The sequence below is a fragment of the Herpailurus yagouaroundi genome, unplaced genomic scaffold (assembly GCF_014898765.1).
Source record: "Herpailurus yagouaroundi ecotype Mexico unplaced genomic scaffold, PumYag 215, whole genome shotgun sequence".
In the NCBI taxonomy this organism is placed as follows: Eukaryota; Metazoa; Chordata; class Mammalia; order Carnivora; family Felidae; genus Herpailurus; species Herpailurus yagouaroundi.
Genome location: NW_024412446.1, coordinates 124911 through 137800, shown reverse-complemented (window position 1 = coordinate 137800; position 12890 = coordinate 124911). Strand labels below are relative to the sequence as shown.

At 39.1% G+C, this 12890-nt stretch overlaps 1 protein-coding gene across 7 annotated transcripts in view; it reads right to left on the bottom strand.

Moving 5' to 3' along the window:
* Positions 1-12890, bottom strand: part of GGNBP2 (gametogenetin binding protein 2) — a 35006-nt gene that overhangs the window by 1564 nt on the left and 20552 nt on the right. For 5 of the 7 annotated variants that reach the window (XM_040455105.1, XM_040455106.1, XM_040455110.1 and 2 more), the window contains 7 exons: positions 7262-7471; positions 6030-6204; positions 4157-4351; positions 2210-2357; positions 1791-1916; positions 1560-1708; positions 778-1026 (listed from right to left, as the gene is read on the bottom strand). In XM_040455105.1, coding sequence (XP_040311039.1) covers positions 778-1026; positions 1560-1708; positions 1791-1916; positions 2210-2357; positions 4157-4351; positions 6030-6204; positions 7262-7471 — 1252 coding nt within the window. The remainder of the gene's footprint in view (positions 1-777; positions 1027-1559; positions 1709-1790; positions 1917-2209; positions 2358-4156; positions 4352-6029; positions 6205-7261; positions 7472-12890) is intronic. The other 2 variants (XM_040455109.1, XM_040455111.1) reach the window with 1 other exon arrangement.

Here is a 12890-nt window from a genome sequence, read left to right as displayed (position 1 = left end):
AGAGAGAGGGAGACACAGAATCGGAAACAGGCTCCAGGCTCTGAGCCATCAGCCCAGAGCCTGACGCGGGGCTCGAACTCCCAGACCGCGAGATCGTGACCTGGCTGAAGTCGGACGCCCAACCGACTGTGCCACCCAGGCGCCCCAAACCTTTTTAAAATTTAAGAAACTTAACCACCACATAAAAAACAAACAAAAAAAAAACTATTCTAAAGGATTTGTTTCCACTGGGGGCCTAACTATTAAAGAGAATATACCACCCTTCTCTTTCCTTCCCCCTCCTCTAAGCCCCACACAAACTATGTACTGGGTTGCTTGGAATCAGGCATAATTCGTGTAAAGTACCAAGACTTACAGTCAATCTTAAAAGATTTTGCAAGTTTAGTTATGCTTTTATCCTACATGAACCTAAAGGAAGTAAAAAGTGGGCTCTAGTTCAGATTCTACATTTTTTCCTGGTATGGAAGGCTGGACACCATAAGCTGCCACTCAGAAAGGCAGTTTGCTTACAATAACCCTCTTCAAGGAGGCAGACTCCTGGACACAATGCTAACTCTATCCCTTTCTCCCAACTATTCTCTTCTCTTCTACAAAGGAGGACAAGGAAATGTGCTGTAGAGCAGTTGCATAAACCACGTGTGGAAGAGCAGAAATGAAAAGACCAAAAATAATGAAAGACTGACCTTAATTTCTTAAAAGGTTTCCCAACTCCTAGCTTTAAATTCTCAAATATTGTCCCCTCCCACATCTACCAATCAATAAGATATCCTTACTTACAAGGAGTTCAACTAAGCTCTTGGCACCTTTTCCACAATCAGGACCAAATGATGGCTCTATAGGTTCTGCAAACTGTGGTACATTTTTCCTATGCTCAAACCAAGGCAGTGGCTGCCCACCCTTTTCAGGACTGCAACAGCTTTCAGGATGTGCATCTTTGGTCTTGTCGCGGTGAAACACTGTGTGCACGGTATTTCCTGAGGTCTCTCGATTACCTGGATCTGTAATACAGCTTCCAAGCTTTTGGATCTGAAACCAAGCAAAGGATTACCCAGGTAAAAAGGCAGGGAATAAGAGCAATTATTCTTTAGAGAAAGAAAAAAAGGCCCTGATAGTGTGTTAAGTTTTTAGAAGGAATACTGAACAGCAGCAGCAACTGGCACTTAGTAGGCACTTACTACATACCAGATGCTGTGTTAACCCATCGATATAATCTCTTTCATCTTCACAGAACTTAATCTGATAGGGACTATTAATTTCCTTCCAGATGGGAAAACTAAGATCAAGCAAACTGCTCAAGATTACACAGCTAATTCATTTAAAAGTATTATTAAAAGAATGAACTGGATTTATGACTCACATAGATTACTGGACAAGTGACCACATCAGACAGACAGACACACACACACACAAATCACAAGATGAGCAGCCAACAGAACTGCATTCTAAAGGTACTCATTCTAAAATAATAAATACCAGAAACTAAGCTGCAGACTTGCCACTCCAAAGAAAATAGGTTGTTCTCCCCTCAACTGCAAAGGTTTAAGAACTCTGATACTTACATGTTCATCACATTTCAACATCTTACTTTTCTTTTTCTTCTTTTTATTTTTTCCTTTGGTGTTGTTCTCTTCAGAATTTGCCCAACATTCAACACAACTATCACCATCATCTTCTTTGTCTTCACAGTGATGAACACAGGAGTCGTCACCTGAAGAAATCAATAATCTCTTACTTATGTGCTTTAATCAGCCATGTAGTAGAAATAATTGGGAAGCTTAATCTGAACCTACCGTGTTCATCGTGATTACAAATGCCTTCAGTGCAAGCAACATCCGAACCCTCCCGAGAACCTGTTTCACTCCCTTCCATACTAGATGAATATCCACAATCACTACCATTACAGTGTGGTGATAAGCCTGAAAATAAATCGGTTGAAACTTATAGTTAACATACCAACAAAGAATGAACCAACTGGAGACAACATAAAAATTTCAAAATTGACAGCTTACTAAAAGTAGAAAGTAAACTAAATAATGAAAATATGATGAGGGGTTTATAGTTTTTTGTTTTTGTCAAATAATAACAAATACCATAAAGAAAAAAGAAGTATTAAGTGTCAAAGTTACAGGATCTCTAAAACCTCTTCCATTTAAGAGGAAAAAAGAATAAACTTAAGACTTAATTTTAAGAAGAAACTGTATTTAGTTACCTTTCTTTATTTTAGGGGACCCCAAAAGATTGCCGCTGCTAGGACAGGTACATGATGTGTTTTCGTTGGTAACAATTACTTCTACACAACTATTACCATCTTCGGTGCTGCCACAGGCTTTGCAGCTGTTTTCTATGAAGTCTGTTTCCTTTAAGGGTCAACATTGAGAGACGGTAAAAAGTCTTACCTTCATATGGTTACATTTACTTTCCTTAACATCAACCAATTAAATAGGAGTTAGGAGGTTACCAACTGAAAAAATTATTCTCATGAAAAATCACTAACCCACATTAAGACTATGAAACAACTAAAAGCAAATTAAGAGTTAATCGTATCAGGAAAATTTAGGAGGGAAGTTCCCAAAGTGTAGTTTGCTGACCCCAGGGATTCCCTAGATCAAAACTATTTTCATCAGAATACTAATATGTCACTTGCCTTTTTCATATATTGACACTTACACTGATGATACGAAAGCAATGGTGGGAAAAGTTGCTGGTACTTTCGCACAAATCACAGCAGTGGCAATCACACTGTACTAACAGTGTATTTTTTACTTGTCAAGCACTTTCAGGAAACAGATACTTCACTTATGAAAGTCTTCGATGAAGCAGTAAAAATATTTTTTAAGTATCAGCTCATCAGTAGATGTCTGACAAATAGGAAGGATGCTTAAAGCACTTTTGCTGCATACCAAAATACAATGGCTGTCTCAAGGAAAAGCACTTGAAGCTTGTTTGAGTTACAAGCTGAACTAGCTGTTTTTTATCCTGGAACATAAATTTTGCTTGAAAGAAGAGACAAACTTTGGTTATTCAGACTTGGGATATTTAAAAGCCATTCTCTCAGAAAAGAAGTCAGCCCATCACCTCAAAGAAAACAATGGACGGTATTTGTTGTGATAAAACTCAAACTTTCAAACTACAATCAGAATTTGGAAAACTTGTATAAACAAGCAGAATGTGCCTGAAGCTTCCCAATACTTAAAGACCCTTCTGATGAGATCAGTAGTGGTTTTAACACGATTATGTGATAATATATATAATGAAATGTCAGTATCTGGCAAGGTCTGCATAACTCAGTAAACCAGTAACTTTCAAATGACCAATTCATGATGTTACAAAATCATGCATGAGTTAAAGATCCATTCAAAGTGCAAAACTGACTAGTGGATTTTAATTTAACTGAGTTACAAAAAGGTCATTCACAGGTGCCAGGTTCCACATTGTAACTAATCTTTAAGAAACTACCACTTGTTGAACTGTAATGCCAAAGAATATCCACAACTATCTGAAAAAGTTTATATTAAAATACTCCTTCCTTTTTTGTGTGAGGCCAGACTTTCTTCAAATGTTTCAACCAAGCAACATATGGAAATAGACTGAATGCAGAAGCAGATATGAGAATCCATCTGATTCCTTTTAAACCAAATATTTAGAAGATCTGCAAAAATATAAAATAATGCCACCTTTCTCACTTCTTTTTGTTTTGGAACAGTTTTCAAAAAATGTTACTCATATTAACATATAATGGGCTTATTTATTATTTTTTAAAAAGAATTAACGATTTAAAATTTCTCCATTTTAATTTCTAATACAATAAATGTTGTATGTATAATCTACATGAACAAAAAGCACACCGAGCACTGTAATTTTTAAAAATTCCAAGGGGTCCTGAGACCAAGAAGAACTGCTCTAGGTCATACATGGACTTAACTTTCCATATTTGGACTTTGATCTAACAACATACTAAGATCAGGTAAAAAGATAATCATTGAATATTATAAAACAAACACAAGACATTAAAATTTTTGGCTGTACCAATTATAGTAGGAAAAAAGCCAATATACAAGCTGCAGCTCCTCATATTCTGGAAAAGCATAGTAAAAATGCCAAAAATCTAGCAAAAAGCAATACTACATATTTATGAATCAAAATTAAGGAATACTACCTTCTCTTGGCTTACTTCCTTTTCATCTGCTGCTTGTAAAGGAGTAGGAATATCACATACACATTTATTTTTTCGTCTGTTCTTCCGTTTCTGGCGTTTCTTTTCTTGCTTGAGTTCTCTTACTCGTTCCTCCTCTGAAAACTCTTCACAAAGTTGTTCCAATCGGCTAATACCCTGTACTTTTTCCACAGTCATCTATTATAAAAACAAAGTTGAGAATGAATACTGGTCAAAACTACCTTTACTTTCCTTGGAAATTCTCAATTGCTAATTTTACATGATACCACACACACAAATAATTCATGCTGCAATTTACCAGAGCATTCCTACAAAGAATCTTAAATTTTAATGCTTTATTTATTTAATGTTTATTTATTTGAGAGAGCACGAGTGAGCCCAAGCAGGGGAGGGGCAGAGAGAGAAGACAGAGAAAATCCCACGCAGTCTCTGTGCCATTTGCACAAAGCCCAACATGGGGCTTGATCCCATGACCCCACGAAATCATGACCTGAGACAAAATCAAGAGTTGGATGCTTAACCGAATGAACCACCCAGGTGCCCCTAAATTTTAATACTTTATTTTTTTAAGTTTATTTATTTTGAGAAAGAGAGAGAGCATGAACAGGGGGAGGGCAGAGAGAGGGAGAGAGAGAGAACCCCAAGCAGGTTCTACGCCATCAGCACGGAGCCCGATGCAGGGCTCGAACCCACAAACTGTGAGATCACGACCTGAGCAGAAATCAAGAGTCTGACGCTTAACTGATCGAGCCACCTAGATGCCCCTAAATTTTAACACTTTAAATGATGACAACTTAAAATCTACAGGAAGTGAATATACCACCAATCCCTACAGGGAAGGCAGACTTCTTACACACTCCTGTTCCAAACCAGCAAGTTCAAATTTCAATTCCAACACAGCAAACGTTCATTTCTTAACACAACAGAAGACTATTTAACCTGATTAGATGATCTAGTTTCTGAAGTCACAAACATATAAAAAGAAAAGAAAAAAAAAAGCGTTCAGCAAGAACTAGTACAAATCTCCTCAGACTCCCCAGAACAATGTTTAAAGTTCACAGATGGGCTTCTGAAAAAAAAGGTTTATAGCTTTCATATAATTCACAAAAGGGATCTGTGACCCAGTTAAAGGGTTACAACCATGCCTCAGAATATAACAAAATGTTCACTAGCCAAAATTTTATGTGCTACAGAGAACTGGGGGGGAAGAAGGTTACCAAATCACAAGCACTAAACCCAAAACCAGCACTATAAAGAGGCTACTGGATATCAGCAGACAAACTGAGACTCACGAATTAAGTCTCAAATTTACTCTGGGTTGCTTTTACCTTTTCATTAGCTATACTTCATAGCAACATGCTGCTAAATAATCAACTTCAGTTTTCCACTCTGAGAAAGTCTAAATATCAAAGCTGGCAGAATAACAGGATTAAAATCAAAGAAAATCCACAAAAAAAATTTTTTTTATGTTTTTTAACGTTTATTCATTTTTGAGAGAGAGAAGCACAGCATAAGCAGGGGAGGGGCAGAGAGAGAGGGAGGGAGACACAGAATCCGAAGCAGGCTCCAGACTCTGAGCTGTCAGCATAGGGCCCGACGCAGGGCTCAAACTCATGGACCGCGAGATGATGACCTGAGGCAAAGTCGGAATCTTAACTGACTGAGCCACCCAGGCACCCCCAAAATCCACAAACTTAAATTCTAATTCCCTTCCCCTAAATCCACCCCCAAATCCATGCCAGTATCAGTGAATCACAGCCCTCTGAGGCAAAATCAGACTGCTAGCTTATATTAACATTCAGTCCAATAACCTAACCAAGCAATCTCAGACAATGAAGCAGGTCACTATTCTTACCTCAAAACTCTTGCGCAAAGCATCAACACCAAGATAGAAAAGCATCTGCCATGTTTGCTCTTCTGCTCGTAGTTTTTGCCAGATTCGATGCAGTCTTTCATAAAGATGAATTCCCAAGCAGGTCAGAACTTCTTCTTGAGCTATATCTATTGTCTTAGCATGCCTTTCTCTTCGTCTGTAAAGGAGAATAAATCACACATAATTCCTAGTACCCTTTGCTGAAAGAGTAAAAGACAGATAAGAGGGTTCAGGGTTTAAACACAATCTGCATACCTGGTAAGAAGCCAGTTATACATTCAAATTAAATGTACATAAAAACACACAAGCATACATGTACATAACCAATGAGAAATACACATGCAGGCAGAACTCAGTCCTAATATTGCTAAAAATAAGATAATTCAGGAACTGGGGCTCTAAAGAGATGGTTTTTGGGCACAAGAAGTCTAATATAATGTGTCCAGCTCATAGGAGGCATGATAGCTCCTTCACCTTCCAATTATAACAAATGCCTATTTGGGTTTTGTAGGTTTCTTTTTTTTTGAGGAGTAATGGATAAAGGCAGTGCGAAAGTGATTCAATCATGGACAAAAGCCCTCTAGGCTAGTTTTCAGTAGTAGGGTTCACAGAACTTCACTGGTAAGTCTTTGTGTTCTATGTGCCTAGCACAAAATAGGCACTCAAATGAGAGCTGATACACAAAACACAAAACAAAATGGGTTCATTTTATTCTATGAACCTTTTCTGATTTTATTTTCACAAAAAAGCCAGAGATAAAATTTTAGGTTCCTATATAATTCAGTGATAATATACACAATTCATTAATTACATTCAGTAAAATATTTAACACTTTGCTGCAAAGACCTCTTCCTATGCAAAAACCATCATAATGAACAAAATTTAGATATGGAAATGCATGGATGGAGGGGGAAAAAAATCCCTCGAATCATTTTCAAGTGAAAATGATAATCTATAATAATGAAAGCCAAAAAAAAAAAAAAAAAAAAAAAAGCCTGTCTACTCCAAGCAACAAGGAGCAGAGGACTGAAATGAACACCACAGAACACTTTCTATTTTTATTCAGTCAATGCATATTTTAAAGAAAGCAAACTCTTTACAAGCACACCTGAATTTATACAAAATATGTACTGATGCAAAAGGTGATGGAAATAAAACTTTCAGTAATAAAATGAAGCAAAGCGCTAGATAGCCCATTCTAGCAAATTACATACTCATACCCTCCTGCGAACTCTGGCTCAGCACGACCCAAAAGATGTGCAATGAAGTCTGTTTCACAGCAAACATGTATGTGCCGTTCATGTGGACAGCACCGCAAACCTTCATAAAGTGCAGCACAGTAGCCCTTCTCTTTGCTGCAATCAAGTTCACCAATAAGGATATTGTATGCTCGGAGAACTTTATTTTTGCAATCAGTGCAAAACCTGTTGAAAAGAAATACTTCAAAATTAAGAAAAGGCTGCATAATTATTCCGTAAAGCATGTAACAGTGTACTAGACAATAACACTCCCCTCCCATATGGCGCATTAAAAAAAATCCTCCAAACACACATTTAAAACATACACGTGTAAGATATACACAATTTTAGGGATTACAGAGTACAGCTAGATTTCCATTTGCAAATGATTTTTATTTTTTTAAATGTCTATTTTGAAGGGGGGGAGGGAGGAAAAGACAGACATGAGCGGGGGAGGGGCAGAGAGAGGGGGGGAAAAAGAATCCCAAACAGGCTTCAAACTGTCAGCACAGAGTCCAATGCGGGGCTCAATCTCACATCACAAACCTCAAGATCATGACCTGAGCCAAAATCAAGAGTCGGATGCTTAACCGACTGAGTCACCCAGGGACACTTGCAAATGATTTTTTTAAATACTTATTTATTTTTGAGAGGGAGAAAGAAAGAGAGAGAGGGGGAGGGAGGGGCAGAGAGGGAGAGAGAATCTCGAGCATGCTCCACACTGTCAGTGCAGAGCCCAACATGGGGCTTTAACTCACAAACCCTTAGATCATGAGCTGAGCTGAAATAAAGAGTCTGATGCTTAACCGACTGAGCCACCCAGGCACCCGTTTGCAAATGATTTTTAAAAAAATTTTTTAACGTTTATTTATTTTAGAGAGCGATACAGCGCAAGCAGGGGAGGGACAGAGAGAGAGGGAGACACAGAATGGAAGCAGGCTCCAGGCTCTGAGCTGTCAAACCCACAGATTGTAAGATCATGACCTGAGCTGAAGTCCGGTGCTCAACCGACTGAGCCACCCAGGTGCCCTGCAAATGATTTTTAAACAAGAGAGACACACGGACCTAAAAGAATGAGGCAGATATACACTGTTTGTTCATAACATACATTTCCAGAAAATAGTTGCCAAGGACTAGCGTATCACTTCCTCAAGAGTAATTCATACAGGTCAGAAATAAAACAAGAAGCTACAAACCAATGACTCAAAGAATCACTCTCCCTTCAGCCTCTGAAAACAGTTGCTATCTTCAGTCAGTAAAACTTGATTTGAAATTCTGCTACAACATTTTAACACCTCACTAGCTAATAAGCATTGGGAAGAGGGTGGGGGCAAAAAGAATAGGAAAGTGGCACATGGAGTTTTAGTTACTAATAATTTCCAAAAGGTCAAATTCCTTCTTCTTTTTTTTTTTTTTAATTTTTTAATGTTTATTTATTTTTGAAAGAGACAGAGTGTGAGCAGGGGAGGGGCAGAGACAGAGGGAGACACAGAATTGAAGCAGGGTCCAGGCTCTGAGCTGTCAGTACAGAGCCCAATGCGGGGCTCGAACTCACAAACTGTGAGATCAAGACCTTAGCCAAAGTCAGACACTTAACTGACTGAGCCACCCAGGCACCCCATTTCCTTCTTTTTTTTTTAAAACTTATTTATTCTGATAGAGACAGAAAGAGCACGAGAAGGAGAGGGGCAGAGAGAGAGGGAGGATACAAAGCAAGCTGCATGCTGTCAGCACAGAGCTGACCTGAGTCAAAATCAAGAGTCAGACACTCAACAGACTGAGCCACCCATATTTCTGAAGAAAAAAGTATGTTCTTAATACACAATCATAATATTGACAACATATACATAAAAATGTGGTTTAGGGGCACGCACCTAGGTGGCTCAGTTGGTTGAGTGTCTGACTCCTGATACTGGCACAAGTCGTGATCCTGTGCATTTGAGATTGAACTCTATGTTGAACATGGAGCCTGCTTGGAATTCCCCCACCCCAATAAACAAATAAACAAACATTTATTTAAAATGTGGTCTAAGGGGCGCCTGGGGGGCTCAGTCGGTTAAGCGGCCGACTTCAGCTCAGGTCACGATCTCGCGGTCTGTGAGTTCGAGCCCCGCGTCGGGCTCTGGGCTGATGGCTCAGAGCCTGGAGCCTGCTTCCGATTCTGTGTGTCCCTCTCTCTCTGCCCCTCCCCCGTTCATGCTCTGTCTCTCTCTATCTCAAAAATAAATAAAATGTTAAAATAAAATAAAATAAATAAAAAAAATAAAATGTGGTCTAAACTTAAGTGTTTATAATGTGGCAAAAGTGTAGAAGAGAAAAAAAAAAGGTGTACAAGAGAGTGTGAATGTAGAAGATGATGACATATTTCTGGTTTCTTTATCTTTGATTTCCTGAATAAGAAAGAACTTGGTCCGGTTAAAAAAAAAAAAAAAAAAAAAAGCCAGGCTCATAATATTAAATAGTTGCCTCTCTGGGAAGATCAGCTGTAGTGGAATGAAGAAATTTTGATCTCTTTAATTTAAATTCATCTCCCTAGGTGACTTCTATTCCCATGGCTTCAGCCAACATGTGTGCCTCTCACCTCTACAGCTCTTGTTCAAGTCTCTGCCCTTGCCTCAGGGCCAAACTCATACTGAAAAAGGGGGGACGTCACAGATATGTAATAGGCAACAAGTTAAACTCCCTGTCCGATACTAAGGGCAACACTGTTCCCTTCTAAACCTGTTGAGAACACCACCATTCAGTCACCCAGGAAGAAAACCTTAGTTAACTACCAACTTCTCCTCAGGTCCTCTTTTAGGCGTGGAGCCAAAATGGCATCAAGTATTATTATTATTTTTAGTATTTTTAAAAATGTTTATTTATTTTGAGAGAGATTGCAGGTAGGGGAGGGGCAGAGAGAGGGAGAGAAAGGGAATCCCAAGAGCAGAGCCTGACCTGGGGCTCAAACTCACAAACCATGAGATCATGACCCAAGCGGAAGTCAAGAGTGGCACTTAACTGAGCCACCCAGGCACACCAGTATTATTTCTTACATCTCTCATCAGCCCCTTCTTTCTGATCCCCCCTGCCCTGTTTTAAACTGCCTAGATAATTTTTTAAAAAGCTTCCTGACTTCCCTGCTTGCATTTTTTCTAGCTCCAATGCATCTCTCGTAACAAAATTTTTAAAACAAATCTGATTATCTCACTCTCAGCTTCAAGACCCCTCCCGTCTATAAATAAAGTTCCAACTCGTTATTAAGCCCTTCAGTGACTTCCTCTCTTACCCCACCTATTTCCAGACTTATTTCCCAAGACTCCCATCTCCCTCATGCTTCTCCCAGTCTACCCTGCCTTTCTGTACATACTGTACAGACAATGGACTACTTTTGAACATAGCTTATGTGTCCTTACTTTAGTCTTTTTTTCTTCTGCTTCCTCCCCACTCCTCTCCACATCCTTCTCCATTTGCCTAAATCATGTCCATCCTTAAAGAAGCCCTCTGTAATTCCCATAACTAGAATTAGCCTTCCTCTGTGTTCCCATATTTGTGATTTATTCTTCTTACTGTATTTACCCTCACACTGCCATGCAGTTGTTTGATACACACATCTTTCTAAGTATGCTTCTTGAAATGAATAGATGTTAAAATAGAAGCTCTAAGTCCACTTATTTTTTTTTTCAACGTTTATTTATTTTTGGGACAGAGAGAGACAGAGCATGAACGGGGGAGGGGCAGAGAGAGAGGGAGACACAGAATCGGAAACAGGCTCCAGGCTCTGAGCCATCAGCCCAGAGCCTGACGCGGGGCTCGAACTCATGGACCGCGAGATCGTGACCTGGCTGAAGTCGGACGCTTAACCGACTGCGCCACCCAGGCGCCCCTCTAAGTCCACTTAGTAAACACAGGCAATAATGTTGACAAGTCAAATCGCACTTTCATTAATGCTCCAAAAACACTGAAATATACAAAAATTAACACAAAATAGACTATAACCTAAATACTAAGATCTGAAATTACAAAACTCCTAGAAGAAAACACAGGAAGAAAAAAAAATTTTTTTTTAATTTTTTTAAATGTTTATTTTTGAGAGAGAGACAGAGTGTGAGCAGGGGAGGTGCAGAGAGAGGAGACACAGAATCTGAAGCAGGCTCCAGGCTTTGAGCTGTCAGCACAGAGCCCGATGTGGGGCTTGAACTCATGGACTGTGAGATCATGACCTGAGCTGAAGCCAGATGCTCAACCGATTGAGCCACCCAGACGCCCTGGAAAAAAAATTTTTTTAATGTTCATTTATTTTGAGAGAGAGAGAGAGAGAGAGAGAGAGAGAGAGAATGTGTGAGAAAGAGCGAGAGAGAGATCAAGAGAGAGCATGTGCGAGTGGGGGAGGAGGAGAGAGGGAGAGAATCCAAGCAGGCTCTGTCCACACTGTCAGCGCAGAGTTGGACATGAAGCTTGTTTCATGAACTGTGAGATCATGAACTGAGCCAAAATCAAGAGTCGGGCACTTAACGGACTAAACCACACAGGTGCCCCACCCCCAAATTTCATATTGAATAGGTGATGATTTTTTGGATATGACATCAAAAGCACAGCAAACAGACAAATGAGACTATATCCAACTTAAAAGCTTCTGTGTAGCAAAGGAAACAAGAGAGTCAAAGACAACCACAGAGAAAGTATTTGCAAACAGGGCGCCTGGGTGGCTCAGTCGGTTAAATGTCTGACTTCGCTCAGGTCATGATCTCACGGTTTGTGAGTTCGAGCTCATGTCAGGCTCTGTGCTGACAGCTCAGAGCCTGGAGCCTGCTTCAGATTCTGTGTCTCCCTCTCTCTGCCCCTCCCCCGCTCATGCTCTGTCTCTCTCTGTCTCAAAAATAAACATTAAAAGAATTTTTTTTAGAAAATATTTCCAAACCACATACTGGATAAGGGGTGAATATCTAGAATGTATAAGGAACTCCTACAACTCAATAATAACAACAAAAAAATTAAATACTGGGCAAAAGACACGAACAGACATTTCTCCTGATATACAAATGGCTAACAAGCACATGAAAAGTTGTTCAACATCACTAATCATTAGGGAAATGCAAATCACAACCACACAATACTACCTTACACCCATTAGTATGGCCACTCCAAAAAAATAAGAAACATGTGTTAGCAAAGATGTGGAGACACTGGAACCCTTGTACACTACACTGCTGCTGAAATTGTAAAACAGTGCTGTCAATAATAGCAAACAGTATAGCATTTCCTCAAAAACTTAAAAACAGAACTATCATATGACCTGGTAATCCCATTTTTGAGTATATATCCAAAAGAACTGAAAACAGGATCTCAAAGAGATATTTCTACACTCATGTTCATTGTATCATTATTAGAAATAGCTAAGATACAGGGGCAACAACCTAAATGCCACTTAATGTTCACTTAAAAACTGTTTAAGAAGTCAATTTGTGGTGGTTTTTTTTTAACCACAATTAAAAAGTCTTCCCCTTGAGGGAGAGAATAGACTTAAATGCAGAAATAACAAACACTTCCATGTTTTCAGGTTATAAAAGATTTTCAGGTAAATGAATGGTTTTTCAGGTAAATAAATGATTAAATGTCATTCAGC